At 45.1% G+C, this 16,785-nt stretch overlaps 1 protein-coding gene across 1 annotated transcript in view; it reads right to left on the reverse strand.

Annotated features, from left to right (window-relative positions):
- Positions 1-16,785, reverse strand: part of dusp8a (dual specificity phosphatase 8a) — a gene marked incomplete at its 5' end in the record, with an annotated part of 33,390 nt that overhangs the window by 11,885 nt on the left and 4,720 nt on the right. The window contains one exon of the mRNA XM_079224004.1: positions 12,086-12,224. Within this exon, the coding sequence (XP_079080130.1) occupies positions 12,086-12,224 (139 nt within the window). The remainder of the gene's footprint in view (positions 1-12,085; positions 12,225-16,785) is intronic.

The raw sequence follows: 16,785 nt of genomic DNA on the forward strand, positions 1-16,785 counted from the left end.
CAGGACAAATTCCTTGTATGTGTAAACTTACTTTGCAATAAATAGTTCTGATTCTGACTTTTTATTTTTGTGCTTTAAACCCATTTCTATTTGTGCTTTGCAAACAAAAATGCCTAAACAAGTCTATGCCGATTTACATTCTATGCAAAAACCTAAAAAGGTACTAATCATAATATAAATAAAATATTTTTCATTTAATATCTTCCGTCAGCGCCTCTTACACCCTTCCCTCCCCGCCGAGACAGGCAGCGACAGGAGCGTCATCGGACACCACAGATCATCTGTCAGGATATCACGGGAAAGAGAGACGTCATTCTCCGGATAGGGCAGGTTAGGGTGAAGAGTGTGTGTGTGAGTGTGTGTGTGTGTGTATGTGTGTGTGTGCACACATGTGTTGAGACCATGTAGGAAGAGGAAGAACGGTGCAAGGTGAGAGGAAGACAAGAGAGGACATTGCTGGGGGGGTTAGACGGGACAGGGTGGACAGCTATTTGCTCCCACATGCGTAAACACAAGCATATGTCCACAAGAGTGTGTGTGTGTGTGTGTGTGTGTGTGTGTGTTGATAGTGCTGGTTGTCAGGGGATCAGTAACGAGGCTGCTCTTGCAGTGATGTAATGCCTACAGGAGAACACAGCTGCCATGCCTGGGGGGTGAGGTAGTCAACAGGGGAGGCAGAGGGGAGGATGGATGGACGGATGGAGCAATTGAGGATGGGGGAGGTGCTGGAGGAGAGGAGGGGGAGGTTAGGTAGCTGGGGGTGCTGGATGTAATTGGGGGGTGTTTGAATCCATAGGGAGATGGTAACTGAAATGACGTAGTCCTATTGTGAGGGGACATTACTGGTGCGGTGAGTAATCGTGTGTGGATGAAAAAGTGCAATCTGGACTGATTGTACGGCAATTTCATTAATTCTTTAATTGGATATGTCTTGATTTTAATCAGGAAGCTTTTCAAAATTAAGACTTTACAATTTTATTTAGGAACATGTCTTAATTTAACATTGGTGCATTGCACAAAGAAAGATACAAACATTTATATTCCCAAACTAAGAAACCAAACAATTGGTATTGGTTTGATTTTGCATTGCATGGTCACCAATATAAAAAAAACGCTGATGTTCTCTCCTCTCCCAAGTGCCTTCCTTCCCCCTACATTTATTAGAGCTGCTTTCCTTCCCTTCTCAGACAGGCAACGCGAGCCGATGACGTCAAGGAGGAGGTGAAGACGAGAAGATGATGGAGGGGAGTGCTTCTTTGATGTAAAGAGCATGCGGGAGGAGGGGTGTATGCGATTAAGGCAGCGCTGATGCACCACTCGGTCATGCATGTGTGCTCATGCATGCGCTAGTTTCATTTCTATCTGTGCAGCCTGGAGGGAGGCCTGCACTCATCAGTCATGCAGAAGACCCCCTGCCCTCCAAACAACTTAACCCCCTGGAGGAGCTCAGCACCCGGGGCTTCTGCAGCAGTAAATCTATCTCACTGGCAAGAAATTAGTTTCCACACGCAGATAGATACACTCAAGCAAGTGCGTATACAAAGACACACACACACACACACACACAAAGAAAGAGAAGATGGTAAGCTATCAAACACACCAAGGGGGGCTTTCAGTACCAGACGGGCCCTCATAAACCAGATGAACTACTTAAAAATCCCAGTTGGAGATGTTCAGCGGTGTGTGTGCGTGGAGAAAGAGGGGGGCTGTTTTAAGGCTCAAAATGAAATGCTGCTGGCCACCACAGGCATGTGCTTACAGTATGTTTGCATGCATATAAAGTCTGGCATTCACTTTGTGTAAAAGTGTGAACGTATAAAGGGAATGTTAATTTTAGCTGAGAGTGAGGCGGCTCGCAGCTGTTTTCTGAGGATGTATATTAAGGATTAATATACGTGTGTTTGTGCATGAGAGGGATAATAAAGGGTAAATAAGAGCAGGAACCATGCACATCAGTCTGCAGGAATGAAAAGATGAACAGTGTGTGTGTGTGTGTGTGTGTGTGTGTAAACTCTGATTTCGCCTAATTTCCCCAGAGGTGAGTTTGTCTACACAGGTTCACTTGAGCATAACGGATGGTTATTTCATTCTAAATGCTAATGACCTGAACTGGGATGCACAGGGTTTCCTTGCGGTACTTGAAGGCAATAACACTCCAAACACACACCTCAGGTCTCCCTCTCTTGCATGTCTGGCAAACACACGGAACACGGTGGATCTGACAGAGAGGCGCTGACAGGGATCATTTAGGTTTTTTAGGAGTTTGTACCGCTGCTACATACAGACTGAAATGCAGGTCTAAGATCAGTTCAATGGAAGTTAGCTTCCATCAGCGCAGCAGGACGGCTGAGCGACACACTGTCCTGACACCAGTGATGGAAGCCAAGCCATCTGGTCCTCTGTTGGACTTGGACACACACACACACACACACACACACACACACACACACACACACACACACACACACACACACACACACACACACACACAGTTTACCTGCTCAAACTGGACCAGGGTGTTTCTCTCTAGTCGGTCTGTGCCGGTCACTGACAGGTAAGATCCGTTTGCCCCAATAATATTTTACACAACGACTCCTATTATCGCATCAGCACACACAGCATGCCCTCAAATGTGTAACAGGGCTTTTTTTTCAAATAAATCTTTACCCAACAGCAATGTTAAACAAATAGTTCTGCTGATTTTCCAGTGAGATCATATTTAAATGAATTCCCTGAAATACTGACACCAAATCAAAGTCTATGAAACAGATTTTATTCAAAAATATGGCAACAAACCAATACAAACCATGCACATTAACTCACAGAAGTTTTAGTCCTTCAGCAGTGCCTTCTTACACAGACAGACATGCAGCAGAAATAAGGCGTTACGCCCTGGAGACTTCATTTGGGCGTACAGGACATGGTGACAGTGGCTATCGCAACACCCGCGGTCAGGGTTGGCTTTCCTGCCATTACAGACCCTGGAGACTGTGTGTGTGTGTGTGTGTGTGTGTGTGTGTGTGTGTGTGTGTGTGTGTGTGTGTGTGTGTGTGTGTGTGTGTCACATCCACAATGCTGCAGTGACATCACTCCACCAGCTACAGAAGAACAATAGAGAAGGAATGACGCGATGCCGTGAGAGGAACTGGGCAAGCTGTTTCTGTGAGCTCCCCGCCAACGCCTTTATGGTGCTTTTAAAATTACTTTTTAAAGCGAATGGTGGGAGCTCTGGACTTTATTTTCGTTTTACTCCTAAATCAAAAGACACAGTTAAAAGTGCAAATACACAAACACTCACGACATAGATTTGTATCCATACATGCCGAGTTCCCTTGGCGTCTCCCTATTTCACCCCCGGGGAGCCCTGATGTCACCTTATCAGAAACAGGAAATAGTTACGCAACAGAAGGGGGAAGTGACCTCTTTGTAGGCTGCCTTCAACTATGTGCGTGTCTGTGTCTGTCTGTCTGTGTGTGTGTGTGTGTGTGTGTGTGTCTCTGTCTGTCTGTCTGTCTGTCTGTGTGTGTGTGTGTGCAAAGGGAGAAGATACTAAGAGGACCAGGAATGATCACAAAGTGCAGCATTCCTCAATCTGGGCCCGTGGGCTTGCCTGGAACTCCAAAATTAGCCTGTTGCTGTGGGGATGGAAAATCTCCCACTTTTATCAGGAAGCAGCGGCAGCCCTAGAGGTTCAGCTCAAAAGTTTGTGTGTGGTCAGCATGAAATCACGGTAATAAGACCTCTGTTACAAGTCTGTGTACATACCAGGGAACGTGCTAAACCGCAGAGGATTTAAACTCTGCTCTGCTAAAGGCAGCGACTCTACTCAATGAGCCTTTTTTTGGAACATTATTAGCAAACTGCACAATAAAATGGATTTTCTCATACTGCAACACACTTCAGAAGGCTGCCAATAAATATAACCTGATCCACATGTTGGAGGTGCAGTCTAAATCTGATTTAAAAAGCTGAAGAAAAAAAAAAAACGTGGCAACCGATTAGGTAAATGAGGATGCAGCACAGATAAAGTATGCCATAGATATCGTGCATCAACGTCAAGCATAAAGATAGCACAGTGATAAACAGGAATCCACCATTGTTCCAGGGAATGACGCTACGCCAGGAGTGGCAGTGGGCAGTCCGAGCATGAATGGAATCTGGTGGATAGAGGCCAGCTCTGGGTAGCATAAACTAGCATCACTTTTAGCTGCCCTTGAAAATGTCCGCTCCACATGTGTGTCAGTCATCGGGATGAATGCTTTGCAGCGGTATATTGACGGCGCAGCAATTGAACTATAGAGTGCTTGGCCCAAATTCATGGTGAAGTTGGAGTTATGAGGTGCCAATGGGGGCGTAGCGCGGAGAAACCGGCCCGGGGTAGCACGCTGTTCAACTTCAGCTCCTGTTGACCTGATGTGTTGACACTGCCTAGGTAACAGTTTAAACAAACTATTTTTATTCCATGCTGGATGACTTCGTGACAGGGGTGAGTTGGGACGCTCAAACGGCTTCTAGATAGATTTCAAATGCAGCAGGAGCCAGAAGGTATGACTGTATACACAAAGCAGCTTAAACAAGTATGGTAGAAGTATTTAAGGCACTGTGGTACAAGTACTGTCCCTCAGGCTTTCTCCACAAGCTTTACTTTGTATTAAACAGGCAAACTGCAAACTGCAGCAAAGGTCATTATACATGCCATTTTATATTATTTTTGTAAAGCCTAAACCAACTTGTAGATTTTTGTTAATGCAGTCATGCCTTTGCAGTTTTTTTGTTTGTTTCCTGAAACTAGTGAAAGTTATTCAGTGAGTTTATCAGCTTAACTAGGACAGACTGTACCATACAAAAGGGGCATTTTTTAGGGAATAATGCAACATATCTCAGACTTTCTTTTATGTGCCTGGGAACGGTGAATATTTTAGTAAAATTTTGTTTCACACTGAAATTGTGAGTTTGATGAAATCATAGTACGTGCTCTTCATTCTGTGTGCATGCAATACAGTAAGAGATGAAGAGAAATGTTAGTCATTTTTCACATATAACGTGTGTGTGTGTGTGCACTGACGTCTTGAGCTCTAATCTTTATCCACACTGATTGGAATGCATGCACATCTCCTATGCGTGCATCTGGGAGAAAAGCATCTCTCTCTTTCTTTGCATGCTATGCATATGACTGTGATTCACTTGTGTGCATTGTGTGTGTGTTTGTGTGTGTGTGGCCTCTTTAAAATAGCAAGGGACTCCGAGTGATGGAGGAGAAGGGGAAGAGGAGCAGGAGGCAAGCAGAGCAGTGGGACCACGTCATGATGGAAACATTTGGCAACGACACACATAAATACACACAGACGCATAAACACGCACACATCACACCGTGCATGCAGACACACACACACACACACACACACACACACACACACACACACACACACACACACACACCCGCAAACACTCACACACACATGCTGGTCTGTTTTTGTTCTTCGGTTTTGATGGGAAAGAAGGGGAAAATGACATCAAGCTCATCATGTGAGGCCAATGAGACAGACGAGGGAGGGGGTGAGAACACTGGCAGAAACAAAACATTGTTACATAAAACTCAACTCAGTACAGGCGTCCTCTGGGCCCTGTTACCATATTGTGTGTGTGCGCGAGAGTTAAGCATTTGCACAATCACTCTTCAAGGTGTGAGCCTAAAAAAGGAGATCATTAAATATCTGCAGAGCGACTCCAAAAAACGGAGCGTTGTGCCACCGTGCAGCTCCAAAGCCTCTCAGAGTCTGTAACACTTTTTAGAGCAGGGAGGTGATGTCATAGATAATTTTGCAGGCCATTTACTTTGACCTTTGTGCTCCCTTGGTGCTGGTTGGGGTGTGGGGTGTGGCTGGTGTGTGTGTGTGTGTCCTTGTGTGTTTGTGTATCTACAGGCCAGGGTGAGAGCACCGAGGCCACTGGCGCCAGATGTGACGACCGCAGGAGTCTGGAACTAAAAATAGAGCTCTGTTCTCAGCACCGTGAAACAGAAGAGAGGAGAGAGGGAGGAGGAGGGGTGGAAAGAGAGGAAGAAACCAGGGGGAAGGTAAAGGGGCTGAAGGAGGGATGGAGAGGAAGGCGAGGTCATTGAGAATAATGTGTCAGATCTCCCCGGGGAAGGTGAGCTCACCTCCTAATGGCACCACTGGCAACTTCTCAATGAAATCATTGATCTGCTGAAGCTCCCCACGGCGTAATGGAGAGGGGTCAGAGGGAGGGGGAGCCAGAGGGGGGAGAAAGGGGCACGGAGGTGCAGAGATGGCAGGTTAGAAGGTCAAGAAGGGGGATGACGGAGAAGGTGCAGAGAGGAAAAATGAAGGAGGGCGACAGGGAGAACGTGGACCTCGGGCACAAAACCGCAATTGGTGTGCAACCTCACTGACGCGCACTGTAGCCAATCACAACACAGCCGGAGGCACCGAGTGGTAAATAACTGTCACTGATTGATCAGGTCAAGCTGATCTCAATCACACATCTATGTCCCCATCCAACCCAGAAAGGACTAGAGAAGGCCCTGTTTGCAGCGACTAGAGAGAGAATGCACTTCCTGTGAAAACATTTCAGCATTTGGCAGTTTTTAAAATCACATACAAATTAGTATCCGTGTCTGTCGGGAGCACACACCCGCACAGACTTGCAGCATAGAACTCTGCAGGTGTGCATGCATGTGTGTGTTTGTGTGTGTTTCTGGGTTAGAAGATGTGGAGACCTCCTGCTGGGCTCCAGAAGGAGAAGAGGAGGAAACCTTAAAGCGAGACTTTCAGCTCTGAGGAGGCTGACCAACACGGGTCAGCATGACGGCCTCTCCGACCACACACACTCTGACTCATGCACACACATGATTGCACATAAATATAACCAATTGAACACTTGTGCGCACAGACACACACACACACACACATTCAGGATGAAATAAGGAGTATTACCTCATCTCCTCAATGGCTCTCCTCCATCTTTTTCTTTTTCTCACACTTGCACTCTCAAACATTGCCTCATGCGCGTGCACCCACTACTTCATATGCACATATTCATGCAGACATGCGTACAGACACACAAAAACACACATACACACATGCACACTGACACAAACAGACCTCCTTATGTAGCTCATTGGAATGTCTCTGTGAACGGTTGCATTGTGAGATTCGGCCTCCCACGATTACCTCACTTCTTCAGCTTCTCTCTGATGCGCGAGCACACACACACGCACGAGAAAAAACACACACACACACACACGCACAAAAACACACACACGCACGCGCGCACAAACACAGGGGCCGCCGCCCCGTTGTATAACAGCACAGAAGAATGACACATAACTGAATTGACCTTTGTACCTCAGTCGGTGCAGTCACACCCTAACCTGATCTCATCAAAGCCGCGGGGCACACAGCAGCTCCTGTGTGTTTTTAGTGTGTGCGAACGAAAGAGAGCGCAAGCGAAGGAAAATGAGAGAGAGGCACCTTTCATCTCCTAATACCTTTCATCAGTATGTCATCGCCATGTCTTGTCCTGTGTGCTTTTTGCACTGAGCTGGCAGGCTGACAGCGTGGGAGTCGTCAGCATGCTAACCCTTTTTAAAAAAAACAAATTGATTCCCAGCTACAAACGTGTATTGCATTACCAATCACACATGAATTAACACAGGATGCGGTTTCTCAGTTGTACAAGATTGGGACGTCAATCAAACTTTGGACACTAGTCCCTGTCAAAACAAAATCTTGACCAGAAAAGCAAATGGTTTAACACTTTAATTTTAGTTTCCTGTCTCACCACTGATTTATTATTATTTAGTTATGAACATCTCGGGGGAAATGTACCACCTTACAGGAATCAGCAATTGCATTAACTACCTTATTGCATCACTTTTTAGTGTGAAACTACACATTAAAAACCCAGTTCGACTGAGTTTGTACGTAGTATGGAATGTGACACGGATCAAATGTCACCAAGCCGGTTCAGCCGTCGGGTTCACAAACCTGTCTGTCTGGGCTACATCTTATAGACTGGCGACGAACAATCGTTTTCATTATCAATTAATCTGTAGATCGTTTTGTGATGAATTGTTTTGTCATCTAGTCAGAGCAGGATTTTTTCAGTTTGGAACCAGAAAAACGTTTAATATGGTTTCCTAATAAATAACCTCAACAGTTATTCCCTCATCAAAATTGTTCTGTTGAATAACTCATAGTTTTAGTACGCATAATCAAGGATAAAAGGGAGACTGTAAGGTCAGTACACTCTGCCCTCCACGTCTCTCCAGCGGCGCAGAGAATCTAGACACATCCGGCACGTGCAGCCATCCGTCATTTCTATCTCATTTCCCTTTTCTCTCCTTTGCTCCCTCTCTTTGACCCAGTCGTGTGACGCTTTAGTAATCTGGCGAAAAACACTGGCAGATGGCGCTAGAGAAGATTAGGAACAGTGTTGCACATCTGCAAACTCCACACACATATTAGATTGATGAAATACGCCCCTGCATCCCTGTCCCTACACCTTAATTTCCTCTTTCACGACTTACAGTAACTGTTTCCTGGCAGAGCCTTCAACTATCTTTTTTTTTTAATTCTATTTTCCAGTTGTCAGTTTTTACAGTATTTCAACAAAAGAAGTGAGCTATGAATAAAACGCATTGTCGTTTTTAAGCACCACCTCCCATCCTCTTGAAACGATTATTGAGCTCTCTTTTTATCTGCAGAATATGAGTGCATTTTACACACGTGTTCCTCTCTCTCTCTCTTGATTATTATTCTTTTTGTATTCTTTCTAAAACTGGAACACACGTTTTTTTTATGCCAACATCAAAACATTTGATCCTGGCAGGTCTACATCAGAGCCGATGTGACGCATGACTCAGCTACGCAGTTGCCGTTAGCTCACACATCACCTAGCTCCACACTAGCAGGCAGTGTTGCCTTTGGTTTGGCTGTGTGCTGCAGATTGGTGGGAAACATGCAAACTTTAGACCCGCTGGGGAGGCAGCTGGCTCCAACCAAGCGATGTTCTCCTCTACAAAAATACACACATACACACAAAGTCAGAACTCTGAAAAAGGCAAGACGCATCAGCCCGAGCTCCAACTGGGTGAGATCATTACTGTGGTAAAAATACTGCTGTCCTCAGAGAGACGTGTTTCTCACAAACACTTTCACACAGTCAATGACGTAATAACGTACAAACAACGCAAGTGTTCAGATGCATTCGCACGCATAATCATTTTCACAACTGCCACCACAGCATCCTGCCTGAATATATGTTTTAACTAAACACAGGGTGAGAGTCATTGGCTGCAGATGACTTGTCTCATTCACAAAAACAATTGCCCTGTTGAGACATGGCTCGCTCCATGACATCATCCACATGTAGGAAGTGCTGTGCTTTTCCGAGCCTGAGCTATTGATTAGATAGTGAATGGGGAGAAACCTAAGAGGAGTCACCAATTGTTTTTAGATCAATGTGTTCCCAGTACACACACACACACACACAGAATATGTGCCAATACCCAATATTTGCTGCAATGAATTCCCCTTGTTTATGGACAGTTAAAGTCAAAATGTGAAAAAGTAGAGATGTGTGTTTCTGCAAGACGATGTCCTAATCTCTCTTTGGAAAGCATGCGCATAAGTAACAGCAAAGGCAGAAACTCATCTTCCCCCCCAGATAGGGAGCTCAGTGATTCATCTTTTATTCATCCCATTTATGGATTCTTTTCTTTTCATCTCGCCATCTGACCCTCGTTCCTATCGCCCCCCCCCTCTCCTCCCGCATTACCCCTCACTTGATTTGCAGCAGTGCTGTGCGTGTGCTTTACGTGTGCCTGTGTGGTCTGTGTACGTGAGGCTGAAAATAAGTCCGTCAGATATGAAGTCATCGCAGGAATTATCAGCATCATAAATCTGAGGTTCAGTAGAGGGGCAAGGGGAGAGGTGGAAAAGAGGGAGGTAATGGAATGAGGGGAAGAGAGAGAGGATGACTGTTTTTACCTTGAATCTTTAAGAAAGTGAGACGGGGAGTAAAGACAATCAAAGCCAAGAATGAGGGGAAAGAGAGGGAAAAAATGGCCTCAATTAATAACATGTATTGTGTATCCATCAGTTTTTAGGCTGTAAAAATAGTGAAACATGCCTGTAAAAATGTTATAAAGCCTGTGGGGACGTCTTCAAATTACTTGTTTTGTCTGACCAGTTGCAAATTCTCAGATTTTGAGCAGCTGCAAGCAGGAATTGTTTGATATTTATGCTTGATAAATGACTAGTAATTAATTGTAGCAAACACATTGATGTAGATCGATTAACTGTTTTAGCAGTATACTTGCTAGAAATTACAATGCTGGTATGCTTGAGGTGTTTAAAGAGTATGTTCACTCAGACTTTGTACTGCAGACTCTTAAAGTTGAGTTCACAAATTATTTGTACCCAAAGTAGAAATAACTACACACACACACACACACACACACACACACACACACACACACACACACACACACACACACACACACACCCTTTTAGACTGAAGGCTCTTTTCTTTTGTTGATTGTTAAACAAAGAAGTGATGATTTAAATAGTTCCCCCGTATGTTTGCTATTAAGCATCATGTGTTGTTGATTAAAATGATTTAATGAGCGCACAACATCTCTCTCATGATAACTCTGCAGCTTCCTTTGACACATAAACAGATCCTGCAGCACTCATCCGCATGTTATCATGCACAAATGCGAGCGTGTACACGCAACCCCCCCCCACCCCCTTCTGCTCACCCACATACACGTATAAAGACATAAACGTCAAGTATGCACGGACGCAGGCTGCTAGCACCAATGACCCCAATAATACAACCACCCAAACAACGGCCAACGCCATTGGCTGAGTCCTTCTGGGGAATATTCTCTGCCACTGTTGTCCTGGAAACAGCAGAAAAGCGGGGACAGAAATGGAAGAAGTGTGATTCCTTTTTTTTTTTCTTTAATGAAACGTAGCGACAGTAAGCTGAGAGGACCGATAAAGAGGAATTGGAGGGAATCGCTGACAAGGGGTCTTTCATTAAGAAGGGTATGATAATAATCAATCAAAAAAGCTGAGGAGGAAAGTCCTGGCTTTCGGGGATAATCGGTGTGTGTGTGTGTGTGTGTGTGTGTGTGTGTGTGTGTGTGTGAGATATTGAACATGGCTGTGGGTGTGCCCGTCATAAGCATGTGCTCCTCACATCTCTGTGACTAATTGTGCAGCCGGGTGCTTTGAGGCAATCCTCGACATCTATGAATGACTCATGAAAAAGCACTAATCTGCCAGCGGAGGGAGAGAACGGAGAAGAGGAGAAGAATGGGGATGTGGGGATGCAGGGAAGAGAGCAAAGATTTGCTCAAGCAGCATGCTTCTGCCGTCTCACTTCCAATCCTGACTGAGCAGATTACGCTGCCCATTCTGCGCTGACACATTTGAGACGGACTCGTAAGCCTCTGCTGGTCGGTGTGTGCGTAATGTCCCTTAAAAAGCTGCAGCCGCCGCACTTGAGATGTTAGTAACTCAACTAGGCTATTAACAGTCTTGCTGGGGCTCAATTATAAGTCTTAGTGTGCTTAGTGGACACTATGACAGGATAATAACTGTGGTAAATAAGACCAGAGGATTGAAATTAAGCTTCAGCTTTATTTCAGTGATGCTGGGGAAAAGAACGACGGGGAAGCTTAAACATCAAAGAGTCATCCGAGAGGCTTTGTATCCGGGCCTTTAAACTTCCTCCTCTCGTTCCTATCTTCACACATACCTGTGAACCTTTGATTACTGCCAGTTAAGAAATGAGGAATCACTAGTATAATGTGAGGAGACGAATGCTTGTCGGGCTCATCAGTGACATCTGCTGACCAAACTGTGGAACTACACACACTCAAATCAGGCAAACGGGTGAGGTGAGGCACACTTGCCCGCTGTGCAATAAGAAAAGGGTAATTAAAGGAGACATGGCCATTCTGGATCGAGGAACTCATCCTTTGTTGACATATAAAAAAATAAAAACAAACACTGCCTTCATCGCACTCATGTTCGTCACACTCACGTACCAGTGAGCAGGGAGACTTTGTGGAAGGTGCTCTCCAACTTCCCCATGAGAATGTGCACAAAGCCGTCTTTGGACAGATGCCCCGCCTCTTTGGAACTCTGGTCATAAACCACCACTTCCTGCTTCCTGCCCAGCTCCACCTGCACAAAAGATAAACGACAAGGATGGGAGGAGAGTTATATTTCAGTGCCACGGTGAAAAGTACATTGAGCATCCAACAAGCCAACAACAAAGAAATAGTTAGTTAATAGGACTGGAATGTGAAGAATCTAATACTGGACAGTGTAACTGAGAATGCATTGCAATTGGGGGACACACACACATAAAGGACAGTCTCTAAATAAAACTAATATATTTTCTCAGACCAGCTGATCCTTAAAAAAGGAAAATGAAGTGTATTCCCTCTTTGCTGAGCAAAGTCTTTGCTTCCAAACTTAGTGACAAATAAACTATGCAAATGAGCTGCTGCAGGGTTGAAACCCCCAGCTGTCTGACCCTGAGATAGTTTCCCCTAAAAGCTTGATAACTCTGCTCACCTGATACCCACCAGGACGCAGCAACAAGGAAAACAAACAGAACTCACAAACACACCACTGGGAGTTATGACAATAAACACTGGCTTCACGAATGCCAGTGACTGCAACAGTAAGCAGGAGGAACTACAGGTGATTCCTGAGTTAGTTATGAAGACAAAGCACAGGTTTATGAAAAATGCATGCGGGCTGAGTTTGCACTGCGACGGTAATATTTACCGTGCAGATACTGCTGAGAGGGTTGTATCTCATAGTGGGAGATAATACCCATGAAATGTAAAAAGCTGACTACATTGTGAAGGGTGTGGATCCATCTGCGTATCAGTGTGATGCTGTTTGTATCAGGTTGTGAAGAAGTGTGATCATGCGCCAGCGTGATAGAGTATGCCTCTGTGTGTGTGTGTGTGTGTGTGTGTGTGTGTGTGTGTGTGTGTGTGTGTGTGTGTGTCTTTGTATGAGATAGTGTGAGCATGTGCCTGCGCACAAACCAGCCAGGCTGTGTTGTTCTCCATGTTGTCAGGCAGGCTTTGGTCACATGACCACCAGGCAGCGCTTACTGCAGCTATGAATCACTGCATCATTGAGCCGCTACTGGACAGGAGAGGAGAGAGGGAGGAGGAAGGAAGGAGGGCGAGCGAGCGATCAGAAGAGAGGGATAAAGAGGGTGGGGTTAGTGAAGTAGTGGGGCAGAGAGAGATGGAGAAAGATGCTAGAGGAAAATGAAGAGGAAGAGAGGGAAGAAGAGTAAAAAAGAAGAAAAGAGGCAGGCAGCCAGTGGAGAGGGGATGAGGATGAAACAGGACATCCCACATTGGTTAACTTAACATAGAGAGCACCATCCTCATCTAAAACGTGCCGCTGAATAGCCGCTGGCTTCAATGCAAAGCGGCACGTTCTCTCAGCGTGGCCACCATCCCTTCATCGCTCTCTGTGTCTGCTGGTGACGAGAGCTCATGTATACACAGCCATACAGCGTGCATAGGGTGGCTGATTATGTTTCTGCTTGCAGAGCAGCTGTGGCCCAGTGCCTGGGCAGACAGCCATGCAGGTGATTTAGACAGGACAAGGTCAGCCATCTGAAGTCTGCCTACAAGTAGCTCCGGTCCAGTAAAACCCGGCTACGCTCTGCCTGCCTGCATCCAGCACCGACACGGACATAAAGGCATGGAAAGCTGAAGCAGAAAGCCTGATCTGCAGCATCGATCAGGAGTGACTTCGAACAACCAAAAATAATCTACGAAGCCTAAAGAAGTTATCACTGATGACTTCAAAGTTGTATCTGTTCTCTCTGTAGATTGCAGCTTGTCGAGGCCAGCCCATAGCACTCATTTCTTTGTTGTTCATGCCTCTCTTTCTTTGTTTAAAATCCCTGACATCCATCAACCCTGGGTAATCTTGGCTAATGATCCTAATGGGATCAGATCTAATTTGGGAGCCTGATCTCCTGGGGATTACGGGCCTTTTACTATGCATACATGCACAGCACAAATACACAAACTGTACAGCATAATCGGCAGACTTGTCGGTCAGCTGCACAAAGCAAAAGGTTTCACCTCTCGGGGAAAAACAAACATGTATTACATGCATGTTTTCTGCCTGGACTGTCAGTTAAACTATTCTGTACTTGCAATTAAGTTGCACTTGGTTGAGGTTCTTGGAGTTAATAATGATGTGTTGATGTCATGTTACCAACAAAAAAGAAGGAATATTCAAATTCAACTGGAAAGGATGGAGTTAACAGACTGATTTAGACTGTATTGCAAAAAAAAAAATCCATACTAAACGTGGAGAATTCATTCACTAAGAGGATACAATTACACCTCCACTCATCCCATCTGAACCCTGTGAGTTAGGGAAAAAAAAACAGCTACCTCAATATTTAATAGAATTGAATGAATGATAGTAAAAAAACAAAATATGATATTGGTTAGATTCTGTTTAGATGATAGGATTAAGCTACACCTCCAGCTCAATATGTAATAGAGTTTACTGCAGTGTTAGAGGTCATCGACCCGAGGGAGCGTGTGGCTGGCTGTCAGACTGCAGCAGCGGTACTGAACTCGCATCCCTCTGCAGTGCTACAGCTACTACTACTGAGCTGGCCCAGGCGCTCTGGCGCATGCACACTGCAGGTAAACAAGGAATGCCACTGACAGAGAGAAGGAAAAAGGAGGGGCCGGGGAGACAGAGTGGAGGGAAAGAAGGGGGAAAGGAAAGTGATCAGAGGGGAAGCAGGACGATCAAATATAAAGAGAGGGATAAGAGGGAGGGGGTACAACAATTGGCACCCAAGCTTTCTCTTAAAGATCGGAAAGCTGGCATCACAAGAGCATAGAAACAAAGGTTGGTCAGAGGGAGAGGATATTTCTATCCCGTCATTTGCAGAGGGAAACAGCAAAAAAGAGTAAAGGAGATTGAAGGGAAAGCAAGAGACAGAGCTGAAGAAAGTCAGCTAAAGTGTGTACACTTGTGTTGGAGAAAGAGAAAATGTGGGTGTAAAAGATAAATAATGAAAGTGTTGGGCAAGAAACAGAAGTCTCTGCATGTTACCGACCCTGTGTTATAAAATATAAAAGGAGTGGGAGAAAAACAAGGTCTGACAGAAGGCTGCGAGTCAAGGCTTGGCCTTACTGTCAATGCTCCTCTATAAACACACACACACACACGCACACGCACACAAACACACAACATGAAACAAAGATGACAGGGGGCAACAAAAGATATCAGTTGAATTGCGGAAACCCAGCCCCGGCGTACGGTAAGTGCTTGTGTAAGAAAGTGAAACATGGTTTCCCCTGACCTCAGCAGTGCTCCTGACCAGTGGCAAGGTCAGCGCTGAGCGGGACAGTATGTGTGTCTGTGTGTGTGAACTGGCCTGTGACACAACATCAGCACAAACAGTCTAAAAATGGCCCCACATTCCTGAAGCGCAGTCCGGGTCCTCTCAATGCGTCCTTCTCTGGGATGTCCCGTAGAACAAGTCGACTGTAGTCTGAACTTGCTTCAGCCGACATATGAAGCTGTTTGGAGGCTCAGAGCAGACCCGGGGGAATAAACTACACCGCGCCAATTGAGGGCACAAGATGGCACTGTGTGCAAAAGTCAGCCCTTAAAGTGATTCACCAACTGCAGACAACACTGTACAAATCCCTCTTTCATTCGCCAATAAATAATTGATTTGTATGTATATTCTGAATAGGGTTATTATGTCAATGCGGCTACAAACCCGTTAAATGGTTGGGAACTCCCGAAGTTTATTACATGCTGATTGAGGACCTGCTGCAACAGGCAGCGTCCTCTCCTAGCAGTTGATCAGACAGTTTAAGCTTCCACACACATATGCCACTGTGCCGCTGTAAAGATACACCCCCGGGGACCAGATGATGTCACTGACTGCCACTGGCAGCTGCCACTTTCATGTATGCTTGTATAGGTGTAATGTGGGTGTGTGTGTGTGTGTCATAGCTTTCCTGTACTTCTATCCTTGTGAGGACCAAACACAAAGTAGTCATAGGTTTAGGTAACAAGTTTGTGTTTAGAGTTAGCATAATCGTCCTCAATATGCATTTCAGCGTTGAAAGTCCCTGATGCTCATGTGCATGGGCAGAGTGAGATCATCATCACTGATCATTTCAGAGGTCTGGTCACCTGATCTGGCCACACACTCACAGCGCTAAATGTCAGACATTTAGACACACACTAGACTTACACATTCACATGCAAGTAACGCCTGTAGACGTTTACATATAAGTGTACAATTTCCTAGTCTGACTCTGACTAAATTGTCGTCTTCAAAGCGCACAAGCATGCTGTAGATTTGGTTTTACCATGCCACCCTCCTGGCTTTGAATACAATGAAACATTTAATGAATCCTTTCCTCCATCTTTCATTTACACCCATGACCTAACAGCAATCTATTTTAACATAAATGTTGCTCCTTCTTTGTGGTGCAGTATGTCTGAAACTGTCTGTGTCTATGTCAAATAGTCGGATCCTGAAAGCAAACAATGATTCATGTCATGACCTCATCAAAGTAAAACACATGACATATCCTGCTCTGTAGAAAAACCACTACCGGGTTTTTTGTTTGAACTTGGCAAAAGAAAAAATGTGAATGAAACATGAAAAAAAAAAATCCCAGCGTTTGCCCTCTGGGTACGCGGGAAA

This window comes from Taurulus bubalis, assembly GCF_910589615.1.
Source record: "Taurulus bubalis genome assembly, chromosome: 9".
NCBI lineage: Eukaryota > Metazoa > Chordata > Actinopteri > Perciformes > Cottidae > Taurulus > Taurulus bubalis.